The 20,842-nt window shown below is 37.1% G+C and overlaps 1 protein-coding gene across 3 annotated transcripts in view; it reads left to right on the forward strand.

Moving 5' to 3' along the window:
• TBC1D19 (TBC1 domain family member 19) overlaps positions 1 to 20,842 on the forward strand; it is a 170,429-nt gene that overhangs the window by 20,693 nt on the left and 128,894 nt on the right. For 2 of the 3 annotated variants that reach the window (XM_061191298.1, XM_061191297.1), the window contains exons 2-3: positions 11,938 to 12,010; positions 13,407 to 13,452. The exons of the other annotated variant lie outside the window; for it this stretch is intronic. In XM_061191298.1, coding sequence (XP_061047281.1) covers positions 11,938 to 12,010; positions 13,407 to 13,452 — 119 coding nt within the window. The remainder of the gene's footprint in view (positions 1 to 11,937; positions 12,011 to 13,406; positions 13,453 to 20,842) is intronic. 3 annotated transcript variants of the gene reach the window in all.

Here is a 20,842-nt window from a genome sequence, read left to right on the forward strand (position 1 = left end):
TCTATTTTTAGATTTTTAATGAACCTCCATACTGTTCTCCATAATGGCTGTATCAATTTACATTCCCACCAGCAGTGCAAGAGGGTTCCCTTTTCTCCACACCCTCTCCAGCATTTATTGTTTGTAGATTTTTTGATGATGGCCATTCTGACCGTTATGAGGTGATACCTCATTGTGCTTTTGATTTGCATTTCTCTAATGATTAGTGATGTTGAGCATCCTTTCATGTGTTTGTTGCAAATCTGTATATCTTCTTTGGAGAAATGTCTGTTTAGGTCTTATGCCCATTTTTGGATTGGATTGTTTGTTTTTTTGATATTGAGCTGCATGAGCTGCTTATATATTTTGGAGATTAATCCTTTGTCATTTGCTTCATTTGCAAATATTTTCTCCCATTCTGAGGGTTGTCTTTTCGTCTTATTTATGGTTTCTTTTGCTGTGCCAAAGCTTTTAAGTTTCATTAGGTCCCATTTGTTTGTTTTTATTTCCGTTTCTCTAGGAGATGGGTCAAAAAGGATCTTGCTGTGACTTATATCATAGAGTGTTCTGCCTATGATTCCCTCTAAGAGTTTTATAGTTTCTGGCCTTACATTTAGGTCTTTAATCCATTTTGAGTTTATTTTTGTGTATGGTGTTAGGGAGTGTTCTAATTTCATTCTTTCATATGTAGCTGTCCAGTTTTCCCAGCACCACTTATTGAAGAGGCTCTCTTTTCTCCATTGTATATTCTTGCCTCCTTTATCAAAGATAAGGTGACCATATGTGCGTTGGTTTATCTCTGGGCTTTCTATCTTGTTCCATTGATCTATATTTCTGTTTTTGTGCAAGTACCATACTCTCTTGATTACTGTAGCTTTGTAGTATAGTTTGAAGTCAGGTAGCCTGATTCCTCCAGCTCTGTTTTTCTTTCTCAAGATTGCTTTGGCTACTAGGGGTCTTTGTGTTTCCATACAAATTGTGAAATTTTTTGTTCTATTTCTGTGAAAAATGCCACTGGTAGTTTGACAGGGATTGCATTGAATCTGTGGATTGCTTTGGGTAGTACAGTCATTTTCACAATGTTAATTCTTCCAATCCAAGAGCATGGTATATCTCTCCATCTGTTTGTATCATCTTTAATTTCTTTCATCAGTGTGTTATAGTTTTCTTCATACAGGTCTTTTGTCTCTTTAGATAGGTTTATTCCTAGGTATTTTATTCTTTTTGTTGCAATGGTAAATGGGAGTGTTTCCTTAATTTCTCTTTCAGATTTTTCATTATTAGTGTACAGAAATGCAAGAGATTTCTGTGCGTTAATTTTGTATCCTACTACTTTACCAAATTCATTGATTAGCTCTAGTAGTTTTCTGGTAGCATCTTTAGGATTCTCTATGTATAGTATCGTGTCATCTGCAAGCAGTGACAGTGTTACTTCTTCTTTTCTGATTTGGATTCCTTTTATTTCTTTTTTTTTTCTCTGATTGCTGTGGCTAAAACTTTCAAAACTATGTTGAATAAATGCAGTGAGAGTGGGCCACCTTGTCTTGTTCCTGATCTTAGAGGAAATGGTTTCAGTATTTCACCATTGAGAACGATGTTGGCTGTGGGTTTGTCATATATGGCCTTTATTATGTTGAGGTAAGTTCCTTCTAGGCCTACTTTCTGGAGCGTTTTTATCATAAATGGGTGTTGAAGTTTTTTCTAAAGCTTTTTCTGCACCTATTGAGATGATCATATGGTTTTTATCCTTCAGTTTGTAAACATGGTGTATCACAGTGATTGATTTGAGTAAATTGAAGAATCCTTGCATTCCTGGGATAAACCCCACTTGATCATGGTGTATGATCCTTTTAATGTGCTGCTGGATTCTTTTGCTAGTATTTTGTTGAGGATTTTTACATCTATGTCCATCAGTGATATTGGCCTGTAGTTTTCTTTTTTTGTAACATCTTTGTCTGGTTTTGGTATCAGAATGATGATGGTCTCAAAGAATGAGTTTGGGAATGTTCCTCCCTGTGCTATATTTTGGAAGAGTTTGAGAAGGATAGGCATTAGCTCTTCTCTAAATGTTTGATAGTATTCACCAGTGAATCCGTCTGATCCTGGGCTTTTGTTTGTTGGAAGATTTTTTTTTTTTTTAATAAAATTATTTATTTATTTATTTTTGGGTGTGTTGGGTCTTCGTTTCTGTGCGAGGGCTTTCTCTAGTTGCAGCGAGCGGGGGCCACTCTTCATCGCGGTGCGTGGGCCTCTCACTATCGCAGCCTCTCTTGTTGCGGAGCACAGGCTCCAGACGCACAGGCGCAGTAGTTGTGGCTCACGGGCCCAGTTGCTCCGTGGCATGTGAGATCTTCCCAGACCAGGGCTCGAACCCATGTCCCCTGCATTGGCAGGCAGATTCTCAACCACTGCACCACCTGGGAAGCCCCTGTTGGAAGATTTTAAATCACAGTTTCAACTCCAGTGCTTGTGATTGGTCTGTTTATATTTTCTATTTCTTGCTGGTTCAGTCTCAGAAGGTTGTGCTTTTCTAAGAATTTGTCCATTTCTTCCAGGTTGCCCATTTTATTGACATATAGTTGCTTGTAGTAACCTCTCATGATCCTTTGTATTTCTGCAGTGTCAGTTGTTACTTCTCATTTTTCATTTCTAATTCTGTTGATTTGAGTCTTCTCCCTTTTTTTCTTGATGAGTCTGGCTAATGGTTTATCAATTTTCTTTATCTTCTCAAAGAACCAGCTTTTAGTTTTTTGATCTTTGCTATTGTTTCGTTCATTTCTTTTTCATTGATTTCTGATCGATCTTTATGATTTCTCTCCTTCTGCTAACTTTGGGGTTTTTTTTGTTCTTCTTTCTCTGATTGCTTTAGGTGTAAGTTTAGGTTGTTTATTTGAGATGTTTCTTGTTTCTTGAGATAGGATTGTATTGCTATAAACTTCCCTCTTAGAACAGTTTTTGCTGCATCCCATGGGTTTTGGGTTGTCGTGTTTTCATTGTCATTTGTTTCTAGGTATGTTTTCATTTCCTCTTTGATTTCTTCAGTGATCTATTGATTATTTAGTAGCTTATTGTTTAGCCTCCATGTGTTTGTATTTTTTACAGTTTTTTTTCCTGTAATTGGTATCTAGTCTTGTAGCGTTGTGGTCAGAAAGGATACTCGATACGATTTCAATTTTCTTAAATTTACCAAGGCTTGATTTGTGACCCAAGATATGATCTATCCTGGGGAATGTTCCATGAGCACTTGAGAAGAATGTGTATTCTGTTGTTTTTGGATAGAATGTCCTATAAATATCAATTAAGTCCATCTTGTTTAATGTGTCATGTAAAGCTTGTGTTTCCTTATTTATTTTCATTGTGGATGATCTGTCCATTGGTGAAAGTGGGGTGTGAAAGTCCCCTACTATGATTGTGTTACTGTCGACTTCCCCTTTTATGGCTGTTAGCATTTGCCTTATATATTGAGGTGCTCCTATTTTGGCTGCATAAATATTTACAATTGTTATGTCTTCTTCTTGGATTGGTCCCTTGATCATTATGTAGTGTCCTTCTTTGTCTCTTGTCATAGTCTTTATTTTAAAGTCTATTTTGTCTGATATGAGAATTGCTACTCCAGCTTTCTTTTGATTTCCTTTTGTGTGGAATATCTTTTTCCATCCCCTCACTTTCAGTCTGTATGTGTCCCTAGGTCTGAAGTGGGTCTCTTGTAGACAGCATATATATGGGTCTTGCTTTTGTATCCATTAAGCCAGTGTGTGTCTTTTGGTTGGAGCATTTAATCCATTTACATTTAAAGTAATTATTAATATGTATGTTTCTATTACCGTTTTCTTAATTGTTTTGGGTTTGTTATTGTAGGTGTTTTCCTTCTCTTGTGTTTCCTGCCTAGAGAAGTTCCTTTAGCATTTATTGTAAAGCTGGTTTGGTGGTGCTGAATTGTCTTAGCTTTTGCTTGTCTGTAAAGGTTTTAATTTTCTGTCGAATCTGAATGAGATCCTTGCTGGGTAGAGTAATCTTGGTTGTAGTTTTTTCCCTTTCATCACTTTAAATATGTCCTTCCACTCCCTTCTGGCTTGCTGAGTTTCTGCCAAAAGATAAACTGTTAACCTTATGGGGATTCCCTTGTATGCTAGTTGTTGCTTTTCCCTTGCTGCTTTTAATATTTTTTCTTTGTATTTAATTTTGATAGTTTGTTTAATATGTCTTGGCATGTTTCTCCTTGGATTTATAATGTATGGGGCTCTCTGCGCTTCCTGGCCTTGACTGACTATTTCCTTTCCCATATTAAGGAAGTTTTCAACTATAATCTCTTCAAATATTTTCTCAGTCCCTTTCTTTTTCTCTTCTTCTTCTGGGACACCTATAATTCGAATGTTGGTGCATTTAATGTTGTCCCAGAGGTCTCTGAGACTGTCCTCAATTCTTTTCATTCTTTTTTCTTTATTGTGCTCTATGGTAGTTATTTCCACTATTTTATCTTCCAGGTCACTTATCCATTCTTCTGCCTCAGTTATTCTGGTATTGATTTCTTCTAGAGAATTTTTAATTTCATTTATTGTGTTGTTCATCATTGTTTGTTTGCTCTTTAGTTCTTCTGGGTCCTTGTTAAACATTTCTTGTATTTTCTCCATTCTATTTCCCAGATTTTGGATCATCTCTACTATCATTACTCTGAATTCTTTTTCAGGTGGACTGCCTATTTCCTCTTCATTTGTTTGGTCTGGTAGGTTTTTACCTTGCTCCTTCATCTGCTGTGTATTTCTCTGTCTTCTCATTTTGCTTAACTTACTGTGTTTGGGGTCTCCTTTTTGCTGGCTGCAGGTTCATAGTTCCTGTTGTTTTTGGTGTCTTCCCCCAGTGGGTAAGGTTGCTTCAGTGGGTTGTGTAGGCTTCCTGGTGGAGGGGACTAGTGCCTGTGTTCTGGTGGATGAGGCTGGATCTTTTCTTTCTGGTGGGCAGGAATGCATCTGGTGATGTGTTTTGAGGTATCTGTGAACTTAGTATGATTTTAGGCAGCCTCTCTGCTTATGGGTGGGTTGTGTTCCTGTCTTGCTAGTTGTTTAGCATGGGGTGTCCAGCACTGGAGCTTGGTGGTCGTTGAGTGGAGCTGGGTCTTAGCGTTGAGAAAGAGATCTCTGTGAGAGCTCTTGCCGATTGATATTACGTGGGGCTGGGAGGTCTCTGGTGGTCTAATGTCCTGAACTCAGCTCTCCCACCTCAGAGGCTCAGGCCTGACACCCGGCCTGAGCACCAAGACCATGTCAGCCACACGGCCAGGTATGTGGGGAGTTTCTTGCCTTTTGGGAAGTCTGAGGTCTTCTGCCAGCGTTCAGTAGGTGTTCTCTAGGAGTTCTTCCACATGTAGGTGTATTTTTGATGTATTTGTGGGGAGGAAGGTGATCTCCACGTCTTAACTCCTCTGCCATCTTGAAGGTCCTCCCAGATCCTCCATAATTTTTAAGAGTGAGGGTCCTGAGACTTAAAAGTTTGAGAATCAGTGGTTTAGTGGAATGAGTGAAGTAGAGTGGTAGGTTAGGAAGTTACTACAGTAGAGGACAAGTTGGACTGGACTTTGCTCAGACAAGAATAGTCATGGTGGTAAGGAGAATCTCTTATATGAAGAGATCTTGGAGAACCTAGAAATGTATGTGACCTTGAGAAGCTTTCAGGGAAGACACAGTAGTTAAATTCGAATGTTTGACGATCTCTCACAGAAAAGTGATTCAGCATATTTTCTGTGACCTTGGGGTGGGTGGGGGGGCACACATGGTGGTGGCAGATGTTAAGGAGAATCAATTTTAGTTCATAATAAAGGATTTTCTAGCAGAATAGTTCAAAGATGGAATTGACTAAAGGTGGGGAAAGCTAGCTTAGAGTTTCTAAGAGAGAGTTTCTAAGCTAGAAAATCCCTTGGAGAGGAGAGTCAGTCATTAAATGGTTAGTCGACCTAGAAGAACTCTATAGTCCCTTCTAACCCTGAAATTCTGTGATTCTTCGGGCACAGAAAGATGAAGCCCAGGATTGGCACAGTGGCATCATGAGAAGTGGAGAGGATGGGGCATCTTCAGAGGGTTTTTGGAACCCTTTTTGTAAACCTTCCTCTGCCTTGGTTTGCACTTCATGAGTATTTAGCCTCAGTTTATCTCCTGGCTTTTTTGACCCCACCGCGACTTCATCCACTTTGCTTCTCCAGTTTCCTTCACTCACCAAGTTTAGAAATATAAGATTGCCAGTGAGCAATGCTTTGGACTAAGCCTGTTCTGGTGGAAGTAGGAAGAAACTGGATACGTGTGTGTGCACGTGCGCGAATGTGTGTGTGCTGGTGGGGTTGGGGTTGGAGTGGAGATGGCCAGGTGTTTTTAGAATGCAGAATGGTGGAGGATGTCAGAAATACCAACATAAATGAATTGGTAAATTGTATGCAGGGCCATGGCTAGGAATGTACTATACACTCTCTTGCTAATTATATTTTGAACATATTTTTTACCAGCTCTTTTAGTGAGCTAGAGGCATTTTGTTTAAAAGAAGGCTTAACTTTTGTTATAGATATTTTAAAAACCTCTACCTCCAGTCAGTCCTTCCCTGCCAACCTTCTACATTTAGTCCACTGCCATCTGGGCACATCTTATAACACAATTTTAACTTATATTGGACTTCCCAGTCTAAAAATAACTTTGACAGATTTTCTGATTGAGTCTCCTGATAACCTAGCTCAGGTATTATATTCCTCATTAAATAAAGAAGAAAATTGAGACAGAGAGGTTAACTGACTGGACCAAGGTAACAAATAAGGCCGAGAGATGTTTGCAGGTCCTCTGATGCCAAATCTCACTCTCATTTAGTCCCAAGTGGTTTTAGAACTATGCTCTGTTATACCTAAGGATTCTGAAAACATTCTATTCACTTAAAAATACTTAATTTAATCATTATATTAAGAAACAACACTCTTTCAAATGCGTTGTTATATCAAGTACTCCATAATCCACTATTGTGATTTCACATTGACTTGTTTCTGCATAGATCCTAGAGGAAGAAAAAACCAAAACCCTGTTTCTTTCATCTCTTCATATGTTTGGACACTTAGAAATGTGTCATTGGTGAGGAAGGATGTAAATCTGCACTGGTCTTTCCAAATATTTGGGCTTGCACATGTCCACTCATGGTACGTTGTACAAGTGAGTTAGTACTGCAGGGGGTATACAGTGACAGGCATGGGCCAGGCCGAGTGAAGGTGGATCTGCTCAACACGAGCCCCCATCCCGGTGCACTGCTGAGATATGGGACAACATCTGATGTGAGAACACGTCACGTGGTAGTAATACTATGGGATGCATAGTTTCAGCAGTTCTAAGTATCAGAAGCCCTTTTCTGATTTTTGTATTTGTGATAAATACTTTTAGTGATTTGTCTTCAAAATAAAAAATTCCAACTGCGTACTTCTCTTTTGATTTCCTGCAGCAGTTTGTTTGGGAGTGTGCTGAAATTGCCAGGAGGGCTGTTAACAATGTAAACACCTATCTCTGTGAATCAGGATCTTTTTTTTTAATTGAGCAAATAAAACAAAATACAAAAATAAATTAGGTATTGAGACCATAGCAGAATAAAGCTGTACTTTTTTAATGTTAATCATACTTTAGTCAATGAGAAAAGACTCATTGTTTTCATTGTCTAGTAATATCACTTTCAATGTGTTTTATATAATTGGGTTCCAATAGGGTTCAGATTTCATTTGAAAAAAAGGATTATGCTGCTAAAACATGTTTGAGAATTGCTGAGCCTTATCACGTTGTCCACCTGTTACTGTCCTGCTTCTGAGTCTCAAATTTCTCAAGATTCTTATAATTAGCTTAGATGATTAATGAATTTTGATTTGCCTTTGATATCAAAAAGTATATCTAGGAGGACTTCCCTGGTGGCACAGTGGTTAAGAATCCGCCTGCCAATGCAGGGGACACGGGTTTGAGTTCTGGTCTGGGAAGATCCCACATGCCGCGGAGCAACTAAGCCTGTGCGCCACAACTATTGAGCCTGCGCTCTAGAGCCCGTGGGCCACAACTACTGAGCCAGCGTGCTGCAACTACTGAAGCCCGTGCACCTAGAGCCCGTGCTTGGCAACAAGAGAAGCCACTGCAATGAGAAGCCCACGCACTGCAACGAAGAGTAGCCCCTGCTCGCCACATATAGAGAAAGCCCACGCGCAGCAACGAAGACCCAACACAGCCAATAAATAAATAAATAAATAAATAAATAAATAAATTTATATTAAAAAAAAGTATATCTAGGAGATCTAGCAACTTGAAGTATTGAAAATGCTTAGGAGGAATAATCATTTTTTTCTCTTGAAATTCTTTAAATTTTTCTACTTCTGAGTCATTTCCAGATACAGACTTAGTAAAAAGAAAACCTATTTCCTTTTGCCTTGATACTCTTGAATAATAAGAAGGGTTTTGCAGCTTTTAAAATCCTAGGAATTACAGACTGGAAACCAGTCTCTTCAGTTAAATATAAGTTTTATAATGTTCCTTGTTTATTTGAGGGGAAATTAATTGAAAAGGATAGAACATGGTTTGGTCAATATAATTTTGTCAAGCAACAGTTAATGCCAAGTAACACTTGGGATGCAGAAATGAAGACATGGTCTTGCCTTTGAATTTAAGAGTTAAAAAGAGAAATAGGTGAGCTGAAAATTACAGTGTAATTGGGTAAGTGCTCTCACAGAGGAATAGCATGTACTATCTTTGCAGGTAGCTGGTGGGGTAGTTGGGAAAAGAGGTGATATTTGAGGGATGTCTGGAAGTGGAAGCTAGTAGGTATTTGCCAAGGTGTTGAGGGAGCTCTTATATCTGAGGAAACAATATGAACAAAAGCCTGGAACCCTTACAAGCCTGGAACCCTTAAAGTATTTGACATTTGGGGTATCAGTGATTATAGCTCACTGTGGCTAGAGTGTAGGGTGTCAGGGAGGAGGTGTGAGAAAAGAGAGGATGTTGTTGGCTTGGTGGAGCAGCAGCTGATGAATTTGGAGAGACAAGTTGGTCTACATTGTGGAGGTCCCAGTGTGTCCTGTTGAAAAGTTTAGACTTCTTATATATGCTGTGGAGATCCACAGCCGAGAAAGACTTATGTTTTAGGAAGAAAATGCTGGAATATGGACTGGAAAAGGGAGAAATTGGTTCATTTATTCAATAAACATTTATTGAGCATCTACTATGTGAAAATAACTATTCTAGGCACTTAGGATACAAAGGAGAACAACAAAAAAAAGATATCTGCCCTGGTCGAGATTACCACTTCTAGTGTAGGGAGATAGTATACCAATAAACATAGTAAATAAATCATACAGTATATTAAGAGGCATAAATGCTAAGAAAGAAGAAAAAGTAGAGTAAGGGGATGTGGAAATGCCAGGTGGGGGGTAGTTGCAATTTAAATAAGGTGGCAGCACTACTATATATAAAATAGATAACTAATAAGGACGTACTGTATAGCACAGGGAACTCTACTCAAGACTCTGTAATGGTCTATGTGGGAAAAGAATCTAAAAAAGAGTGGAGATATGTATATGTATAACTGATTCACTTTGATGTACACCTGAAACTAACACAGCACTGTAAATCAACTATACTCCAATTAAAAAAAAAAGAAGAAAGTACACATACCAGATGATGGGGAGCTGGCCACGTTTCTTCCTCCTTGATCTGTAAACAAAAAAATCAGGTTGCCTTAATAAAGTGGGACTTTAGAATGGAGAGAAGGAATAGATTGGGGGGATGTATTCTTCTTTTTTCTTTTTTTGCCCTGTTTGTTGTAAAGTAAAACACAAACAGAAGCTACACAAAACAAATCTATAATGTAATGAATTATTATGAGATGAACCACCTTAAACAACCACCCTGGTAAAAAAGTGAAACGTTGCCAGCCACACCAGAAACCTCTCCATTTGTCTCACCCCAATCACAAGTCCCTCCCTCCCAGAGGACGTGATTTTTATGGTAATCACTTTCCTGCATTTCTTGATAGTTTCATTAACCAAATGTATATCCCTGGAGGCTCTGAGTCTTGCCAACTAAAAAAAAGATTCTTTGGTATACCTTTTAAGTCTTTTAAAATTCCTCTTTTTCCCCCCCTTACAATTGATCAGCTGAAGAACTGGGCCGTTTGGCCTTTAGGATTTCTCACAACCTGGATTTTTCTGATTACACACTCATGGTGCAGCTTGTATGACTTGTAAGTTGACAGTTGGACCCAGAGGCTTTGATCAGGCTCAGGTGCCATCTCAATGACCATGACTATTGGCACTGGAGTCTTCTTTCATTGAGAAGCACATAATTGCTGGCTGTCTTTTTGCAAAGTTAATAGCTGTTTCTGCTCAATGCCTAGAATTGATTAGGGATTGCAAAACGGTGATATTCTAATTATATCTGTTTTAGTTATTAGCTGGAATATTTTTATAAAGAGACATTTCTCCTTATCTATTATTTGGTTACCAAGTGGTACAGTTCCTGTAGGAAAGGCAGGCTAGATAAATGCCTTTTCATTTATTTATCAGCTTTCAAGGTAGTAAGTTGGTTCCCTGTCATCCTCAATTTTTATTACTCTATCAAGTTTTTCTCCTCAGAAAGGGAGAAAGGGAGCCCTGGCCGGTCAGTTTCAAGAATTCATAGGTGCTAGGCTGCACCAGTGTCTTCAGACCTCATCTGCTATATTGGATTAGACAAAACCCCTCCCATTGTCAGCTCCTGTTCTAAAATTAGCTCATCATATGTTCCAGTGAATACTTGCTGGCTATTTTGGGGTTCTCCTCTTTTCATATCTATCAGATACCCCCCTGCTTTTTCCTGTGTAGATGCTAATACCATACAGGTCATGTGGCTGTTGGTTTGTCCACAACTGCTTATATTTTAGGTTTGTGAGGAATATCTTATCAGCAAGTTTGGTTGTAAATGTTTTCCATGGAATTTTGGTTTTGCTGTCTAGTTGCTTGGTCTGTTTCTATGTGGAGATCAGGAAGATTAAAAAAAAAACCTCACTGCCACCAATGCCATCTTCCCAGAAAGGGGTTGAATCGTAGAAGAATTAGAGTAGAATTGAGAATAACTAAAGTTTCTGAGTTGGAAGATTTGGTGAATGGTAATTTCGTGGATGAGGATTAAAAATAGAAGAGGAGAAAGGTAGTAAGTGTAAGATAAGATCAGTTTTTGATTTCTTAGATTTAAAATGCTTATGAGATACCCTAATAGAAATGCCTTCTTAAAAAATATGCTTCTAGAGTTTGATAGAGAGAGCTAGGTGATGAAAGATGAACACTTCGAAGGTAACTGAAGCCATTATAAGTTGGAGAAATTAGTATTTTTGGTAAAAATTACAGTGTGAAAAACCAGTAGAATAGAAATCATGCAATTGAAGATGAAAGAGACACTAGTAAGCATTTGTGAGTGAGTAGTTTTATGTATTTTCCATAAATATGTACAACAAATGCAGGTTTACAGAGCAGCTATCCAAAGATGACACTGTTCAAAGCTCCAGTTATATGGACGCAACAGAGCTTTTGGTTATTAGGTGAATGTAGGTGCTATATATGCTAAGTGTAATATTAAGAGAATGAATTTATAAAATCTGAGTATTTTTCCTATTAGAAAAATAGATGTTAAATGTTCATAAAAATAAAATGCTTAGGTGAAGATGTTAACTATTCATAAGCTGCAAGATTTAATATTTTAAGTAGACTATAGTATATTATCACAGGTCCTCTATTTCAAGAGTGGGTGAAAAAGTCTTCTCTCTTATGAGCTATTCCAGATACTCAGATGCTCTGACCTGAAAGGGGATTTTTTAAATAGTGTGCACATTTGGACATTCCTTTTTAAAACTTTCATTAGCATTAAATATCATCCCAAGTGACTGACTTTTGACCTCTGTCTTTTCCTTTCTTCTTTTTCTTCTTCTTTCTTAAATTAGGCCAGTCTTCAGAGACCTGAGATTAAACTTGAATCACTAAAAGAAGATATTAAGGAATTCTTTAAAATATCAGGTTTGTAAGTTGCTCTTTTTTCCTTTTCTGATTCTTTAAGGCAAAATAAGGAAATGCTTTATTTTGAGGGAATACTGTATCCACAGCCAATTACTCATGCAAAATTGTGAAACAGTGGCTGGATAGGTTTCTATTTGGGGAGAATTAGAACTTTCAGATATTTCTGCAGAAATGCTGCAAAAATTCAGGAACACTGTGGGAATGACTGCTTTACATTAATCAGTTTTAAATACTGTTTACCTTCCTGGTCAAAATACATCCCGAATTATTAAGAATCTCCCTAGTTAAGTAACTTGTCTTCTACCTTTCATTTGTGGCTTTTTTCCTGCTCTGCTTCTTTTCTCTCCTATGTTTCTTTTCTCTCCTCTTTTCTACCCTTTCAAAGAAAACAAGAAAATCCCAACTTTTTTAGAGCAAGCTGTATAGCAGCCCTTGCACATGGGAACTGAGATATTAAGTGGTTTACTTGCCCATATAAGTTCAAGTAGTTAGCAGCCAAGCGAACTGATCTGACTGATGGTGCCTCATAATAATCTACTTCTCTTGTTTAGGAGTTTAATGACTAGTTAATTGTCACGAATTACTTGTAATCTTTGTCAATGCCTGGCTGTTTCTTGCCCTTCCCTTGGCACATTTCTCATAGCTCTGGTAGTGCGATAGCCAAAGATTTTGGCATTCACTGAGTACCTTAACAGTGGAAGAAGGAAATATTCTTCTCATCTTAAGAAAATGGTGCCATAGTTTTATAATAATAAATCATGTTGATGACTTTGCTACTTAGTGTTAGCCAAGGGATATTGGTAAATATATAAGAGATAATTCCTGGTGGGTGACCAGAAACTGGAAAATAATTATATCACAAAGGTTCTCCCACAGGACTGAGAGTTCTGCCCCCACATCAGGCTCCCCAGCCCAGGGGTATGGCATCAGGAGGAGGAGTCCACAGAGCATTTGAATTTGAAGGGCAGCAGGGATTTTGTGCAGGAGCTCCACAGGACTGGGAGAAACAGAGACTCCACTCTTAGGGGGTGCACACAAGGTGTCACATACATGGGGACCCAGGGCAAAGCAGTGACTCCATAAGAGCCTGGGCCAGGCCTATTGTAGAATAACTATAAATAGAGTATAACCTTTAAAAATTGTGAATCACTATATTGTACACTTGTAACTTACATAATATTATACATCAACTCTACTTCAATAAAAAATAAAAGGGCCACAAAAAAAAAAAAAGAAATAATTCCTTAGTATAACACTTTACACAGCAACTGGAAGTTGATAAAGTTCTTTCACAAATGAATGTGATGTTAAAGTTTTTGTGAGATAAATTTAATTATAATGTATGTTTATTTTTAAAACTAATATGTTTGTATATTTTATTCCTTTTTTTAAATAGGTTGGGAGAAGAAACTTCAGAATGCTGTGTATAGTGAACTGAATGTGTGAGTTTTTCCTACCTATTTTGAGATACTCTTACGTTTAGCTGTATTTGCTTTGTAAGTAACGAATATAGTATTGCTATGTGTACTCATTGTTATTATTTCTCATTAGTATTTATATGGCATTTCAAGTAAGTTAATACTATTAAAAATTACAGTCTTGCCTGAGAATTAATAGGTGGGGTTTTTTTATTGCCAAAATTTTTATACTAATTCATTTATCCAGTGTAATTAGGAAATAGATATTTCTCGTAAGTTACTATTTTGGATAATTTAAGCTTACCAATGTTCTTTTTATTGTTGCCATTTTGGATATTATCCTTCTGTCTTTGTAAACTGATCATTTTAAACTCAATTAACTTTTTTTAAAAAATTGGTGTCATTATTAAGAACATTAATGTTTTTATTTATCTGGATTTGTTCTCAGAGTCTGCTGAAGTGTACAGAACTATTTGTCATTACAAAAAATATAGATCCCAAATGTTAGCTTTTGTAGTTTATTTACTGTTCCATTATTCATCCGTTATTTATTTCTAGCACTATGCCAGGCACTGGGAATATAGCATAGAACAATGAACACAATTTCTGCCTTCATGGAGTTTATAATCTAACAGAGTTCTTAAGTCTTTTTTCTTTCTTTTTTCCTGCTATCAGTGTGTCTCTAGCATTCTCTAGTTTCTCACACTCCCATTTCCAATTTGCTCCTTCTAATCTGCTGTTAACTGGGAAATGAGATAACCCAGTTTACCAGAATTGTCTCTAAAACAAAGAGCTCAGATGAATGCTTGTGGATTTGTGCTTAGACACACGTTTTTAAAATTAGTATTTGCTTCTTTGGTTATTGCTATTTTCTGAGTTGGTTTTTGACCTCTTAAATAACATCACATATAAAATGCCATCTATTAACTAAAGTTGATTGTGATCATGCCTTTGGTTCTAGTCACCAAAGGAAAAGACATTTATCATGACAAGTAAGGTTTTAAAATTCCCCAAATGTAGTAGAAATACCACGGGTTGATTAAACTAATATGGACATGGTGATTTGTCTCTCTGCCTGTTAAAGCTTGTAACTTCAGTGTCTTTGTCTCTGATATGGGCAGAATAAAAGCATCTGCTGTGTATAATTCCAAATATTAGATTCTCATCTGAGGAGATATTACTGATGATTGCTATTTTTGTGGCATAATGCATTCCTGAAAATTGTTCTATGAGACAGAGTGCCTTTTTACTTGCTGGCAGGGACAGTATTTCATTCATTGTCATATCTTTGATATCCTACATAATAGATGTTAAATAAATATTTTATTTTGAATATTTTGAATAACTTGTTGAGATATTTGAAGGAGCCCAATAATAGTACCTTTTTCCTCACTTGGGTTCTGAACAAATTGAGAAAATAAAATAAAACATAAAGGCAAATAGGGGATCAAAATCATACTTTTATTTGTGGTAAAGACTGGGTAGGAGGACATAGCTTAGTGCAAGAACAAAATAAGCTGTTTAACTGAACTCCAGGCTTAAATAGACTTAACCTTCCAGTTAAATAGCATTGGTGAGTGTGTTCCGCTTATTCTTCCAAAATTTAAAAGTTGGAGAAGGCATTAAACCTCTTCTGTGGTGTAATGAGCAAAGCCCTGGAGAGAGACCAAGAACGTTACAGTGAGGGAGCTCTTTTCATGTGGAAGGGCACGTCTGGAGTGGGGAAGAAGTGTTTCCTAACATAAGTCAGAAGAATAAAGTGGACTTAGCATATTCTGTTGCATTTTTCATTGGCAAAAACCATGATGGATAAGTAAAGAAAGCAAAAGTGAAGTAGAAATATTTATTGTTAAGTAATTGGAACTGAAAAAAAAATCCATACTCTCATTACTAATAGAAGTGTGGACATGTGAGCTCTACAGATCACACATGGAATTTGCTCATGTCATTTTACTTATTTTAGCAAACATTCCAAATATTTTAGTCAGATTTTTATTTAACAAATATAGCAGAAAAATTTCTGTATTCTGTTATTACATGAAACTTGTAACTCTAGCCCAGGTTAGTTCTTCCCACTTCAAAACTGCCTACTTTGTTTAACTATTATTGTGTTAATAACTACTTAATATTATGTTGATGATAATTTACATTGATTGAATGCTTATTTTATGTCCAACACTGTGGTAAGCACTTTATAGGTATTGCCTTGTATTAGGTAGTCTTTATAACCACCCTATGAAGTAGAATTTATGATTATCATCATTTTACAGAAGAGAAAAATGAGTCTTAGACTACTTAAATAACTTGCTGAAGATCATATAGCTAGTAAATGGCAGTGCTAGGGTTTCACCTCTAACTGTCTGATTCTAAAGCCATACATTTTACTACATCTCACATATACAGTAAATCCCCTACATATGAACCTTCAAATTGAGAACTTTCAAAGATGCGAATGTGCCTTCGCATGTTCAATCAAGTAAGTTAGTTCACGTGTCTGGCATACATTGTCACACGCGTGCATCCTCTACAAGTGGTTGTGCTTTTGTGTACTTTACTGTACAATACTGTATAGAGTACAGTAGTACAGTATCTTTATTTCAAGCTAGATCTGCAAAAGGACAACTTCATTGAACTCCTTGCTGTGCAACAAGAGGAGCTTTCTAATGAAGACCTGATGGAATTGGAGGCCCAGGGAAAGGACGAAGAGAGACAAGAGGAAGAAGAAATAATGGAAAAACCGAAGAGATTGACGACCTAGGAAATGGCAATAGGATTTTCTTTATTTGAGGAGGCACTGTTAGTTTTTGAGGCACAGGACCCGAACATAGAATGGTACACGAAGGTTACAGCAGCCGTTCAGAATGCAATCCAGTGCTACCGTGTCATCTTCGATGAGAAAAAAAGAGCTACTACCCAGACATCACTGGATCATTTTTTCAAGAGGCTAGATAGAATTGAATCCAGCAAGGAATCAGAACCTGTGCCATCAACGTCAGGCGTGAGCGAAATTGCACCTTGCCCTCCGTCTCCTATTGCTGATGATCCTTCAGCTTTACCATCTCCCACCTCCTCTCCCTCCTCCAGTCAGTAACTCTTCTTGCCTGTTCACTCGATGCCAGACCCTGTATGCCAGCTGTTGTACTGTACTACTGTACTTTTCAAGGTACTGTACTGTTAAGATTAAAAATGTTTTCTTTATTTTTTGTGTTTGTTTTTTATGTATTATTTGTATGAAAAGTATTTTAAACCTATTACAGTTCAGAACAATATAGCTGATTGTATTAGTTGGGTAGCTAGGCTAACTTTGTTGTTCTTACGAACAAATTGGACTTACGAACGCACTCTCGGAACGGAACTAGTTCATATGTAGGGGACTTACTGTATTTACATCTTGTTTCTTACCTAGATTAAAAGTGTTCTGAAACAAGAATTATGTCTTACATTTCTTTGAGTATCTCCTATAGCATCAAATAAATGACGTTGAGTCAGCAAGTAGTTACTGAGCCACCCACCAATGCTGGCACAAAATAAATATTTGTTGAATTGAGGAAACTTAGTGTAACTGTTAATTCTAAACTTACTGTAAAGATTTAAGAAAGTCATTACATTGAAAAGGTACCGATTTCTTTCTGTGTCCTATTCTTTACTGTATTTTGTGTAGAGCAGTTTATAAAGAATTAGAAGACCTATTGTTTTCCCTTAAGGAATATAAATTAAAGAAATATATAAACCTTTTTAAACCTTCTATATATGTATATATTATAGAAAAACATGTACTGTAGTCTACTGCTATAGTAGATATATGCACATGTCTACCATACCTTGGAGAGGTATAAATGCTGAACTACAGTGGGCCCAAAATGGAAAGATTTTAGATAATGAGTACCTTACACTAGACCACAAGATTGGGTAAGTCTTTATAGACATTCATGGTGTTCTCTGGAAGAGTCCTCAGGTGGTAGACCTGGGCACCTCCAAAGTGTCCTAATCATAACTCTTCTTTGCCCTCTTAGTTGTTTGTTTGTTTTTTATCTTTATTGGAGTATAATTGCTTCACAATACTGTGTTAGTTTCTGTTGTACACCAAAGTGAATCAGCCATATGCATACACATGTCCCCATATCCCCTCCCTCTTGAGCCTCCCTCCCGTCCTCCCTATCCCACCCATCTAGGTCATTGCAAAGCACCGAGCTGATCTCCCTGTGCTATGCTGCTGCTTCCCACTAGCTAACTATTTTACATTCGGTAGTGTATATATGTCGATGCTACTCTCATTTCGCCACAGCTTCCCCCTCCCACCCCGTGTCCTCAAGTCCATTCTCTATGTCTACCTCTTTATTCCTGCCCTGCAACTGGTTTCATCAGTACCATTTTGTTTTTTTTTTTAGATTCCATATATATGTGTTAGCACACGGTATTTGTTTTTCTCTTTCTGACTTACTTCACTCTGTATGACAGACTCTACGTCCATCCACCTCACTACAAATAACTCAATTTCATTTCTTTTTATGGCTGAGTAATATTCTATTGTATACATGTGCCATATCCTCTCCATCCATTCATCTGTCGATGGACACAAAGGCTGCTTCCATGTCCTGGCTATTGCAAATAGAGCCGCAATGAACACTGTGGTACGTGACTCTTTCCGAACTATGGTTTTCTCAGGGTGTATGCCCAGTAGTGAGATTGCTGGGTCATATGGTAGTTCTGTTTTTAGTTTTTTAAGGAACCTCCATACTGATTTCCATAGTGGTTGTAACAATTTACATTCCCACCAACAGTGCAAGAGGGTTCCCTTTTCACCACAACCCTTCCAGCATTTATTGTTTCTAGATTTTTTGATGATGGCCATTCTGACCGTTATGAAGTGATACCTCATTGTGCTTTTGATTTACATTTCTCTAATAATTAATGATGTTGAACATCTTTTCATGTGCCTCTTGGCCATCTGTATGTCTTCCTTGGTGAGTCTAGTTAGGTCTTCCGCCCATTTTTAAATTGTATTGTTTGTTTTTTTGACATTGAGCTCCATGAGCTGTTTGTATATTTTGGAGATTAATCCTTCGTCTGTTGTTTCATTTGCAACTATTTTCTCCCATTCTGAGGGTTGTCTTTTTGTCTTACTTATGGTTTCCTTTGTCGTGCAAAAGCTTTTAAGTTCAATTAAGTCCCATTTGTTTATTTCTGTGTTTATTTCTGTTACTCTAGGAGGTGGATCAAAAAAGATCTTGTTGTGGTTTATGCCAAAGTGTGTTTTTCCTATGTTTTCCTCTAAGAGTTTGATAGTGTCTGGTCTTACATTTAGGTCTTTAATCCATTATGAGTTTATTTTTGTGTATGGTGTTAGGTAGTGTTCTAATATCATTCTTTTACATGTAGCTCTCCAGTTTTCCCAGCACCACTTATTGAAGTGGCTGTCTTTTCTCCATTGTATGTTCTTGCCTCTTTCTCGTAAATTAGGTGACCATATGTGCGTGGGTTTATCTCTGGGCATTCTATCCTGTACTATTGACCTATATTTCTGTTTTTGTGCCAGTACCATACTGTCTTGACTACTGTAGCTTTGTGGTATTGTTTAAAGTCATGGAACCTGATTCCTCCAACTCTGTTTTTCTTTCTCAAGATTGCTTTGGCTCTTCGGGGTCTTTTGTGTTTCCATATGAATTGTAAAATTTTTTGTTCTAATTCTGTGAAGAATGCCATTGGTAGTTTGATAGGGATTGCACTAAATCTGTAGATTGCTTTGGGTAGTATAGTCATTTTCAGAATATTGATTCTTCCAATCCAAGAGCCTAGTATATTTCTCCATCTGTTTATGTCATCTTTGATTTCTTTCATCAGTGTTATATAGTTTTCTGAGTACAGGTCTTTGGCCTCCTTATGTAGGTTTATTCCTAGGTATTTTATTCTTTGTGCTGCGATGGTAAATGGGATTGTTTCCTTAATTTCTCATTCTGATTTTTCATCATTGGTGTATAGTAATGCAAGAGATTTCTGTGCATTAATTTTGTATCCTGCAACCTTACTGAATTCATTGATTAGTTCTAGTAGTTTTCTGGTGGCATCCTTAGGATTTTCTCTGTATCGTATCATGTCATCTGCAAAGAGTGACAGTTTTACTTCTTCTTTTCCAATTTGTATTCCTTTTATTTCTTTTTTTTCTCTGATTGCCGTGGCAAAACTATGTTGAATAAGAGTGGCGAGAGTGGACATCCTTGTCTTGTTCCTGATCTTAGTGGAAATGGTTTCAGTTTTTCACCATTGAGAATGATGTTGGCTGTGGGTTTGTCATATATGGCCTTTATTATGTTGAGGTAGGTTCCCTCTATGCTCATTTTCTGGAGAGTTTTTATCAAATGGGTGTTGAATTTTGTCAAAAGCTTTTTCTTCATCTATTGAGATGATCATATGGTTTTTATTGCTAAATTTGTTAATGTGGTGTATCACATTGATTGATTTGCATGTACTGAAGAATCCTTGCATCCCTGGGATAAATCCCACTTGATCATGGTGTATGATCCTTTTAATGTGTTGTTGGATTCTGTTTGCTAGTATTTTGTTGAGGATTTTTGCGTCCATGTTCGTCAGTGATATTGGCCTGTAATTTTCTTGTTTTGTGATATCTTTTTCTGGTTTTGATATCAGGGTGATGGTGGGCTCGTAAAATGAGCTTGGGAGTGTTCCTTCCTCTGCAATGTTTTGGAAGAATTTGAGAAGGATCAGTGTTAGCTCTTCTCTAAATGTTTGATAGAATTCTTCTGTGAAGCCATCTGGTCCTGGACTTTTGTTTGTTGGAAGATTTTTAATTACAGTTTCAATTTCATTACTTGTGATAGGTCTGTATATATTTTCTAATTCTTCCTGGTTCAGTCTTGGAAAATTGTACCTTTTCAAGAATTTGTCCATTTCCTCGTGGTTGTGCATTTTTTTGGCATATAGTTCTTTGTAGTAGTCTCTTGAAATCCTTTGTGTTTCTGCGGTGTCAGTTGTGATTTCTCCTTTTTCCTTTCTAATTTTATTGATTTGCGTCCTCTCCCTTTTATTCTTGATGGGTCTGGCTAAGGGTTTATCAATTTTTATCTTCTCAAAGAACAAGCTTTTAGTGTTATTGATCTTTGCTATTGTTTTCTTCGTTTCTATTTCATTTATTTCTGCTCTGATCTTTATGATTTCTTTCCTTCTACTGACTTTGGGTTTTCTTTGTTCTTCTTTCTCTAGTTGTTTTAAGTGTAGGGTTAGATCGTTTACTTGAGATTTTTCTTATTTCTTGAGGTGAGCTTGAATTGCTATAAACTTCCCTCTTAGAACTGCTTTTGCTGTGTCCCATAGGTTTTGGGTTATCGTGTTTTCGTTGTCATTTGTTTCTATGTATTTTTAAATTTCTTCTTTGATTTCTTCAGTGATCTCTTGGTTA

Source organism: Eubalaena glacialis, chromosome 5 (genome assembly GCF_028564815.1).
Source record: "Eubalaena glacialis isolate mEubGla1 chromosome 5, mEubGla1.1.hap2.+ XY, whole genome shotgun sequence".
Taxonomy (NCBI): Eukaryota; Metazoa; Chordata; class Mammalia; order Artiodactyla; family Balaenidae; genus Eubalaena; species Eubalaena glacialis.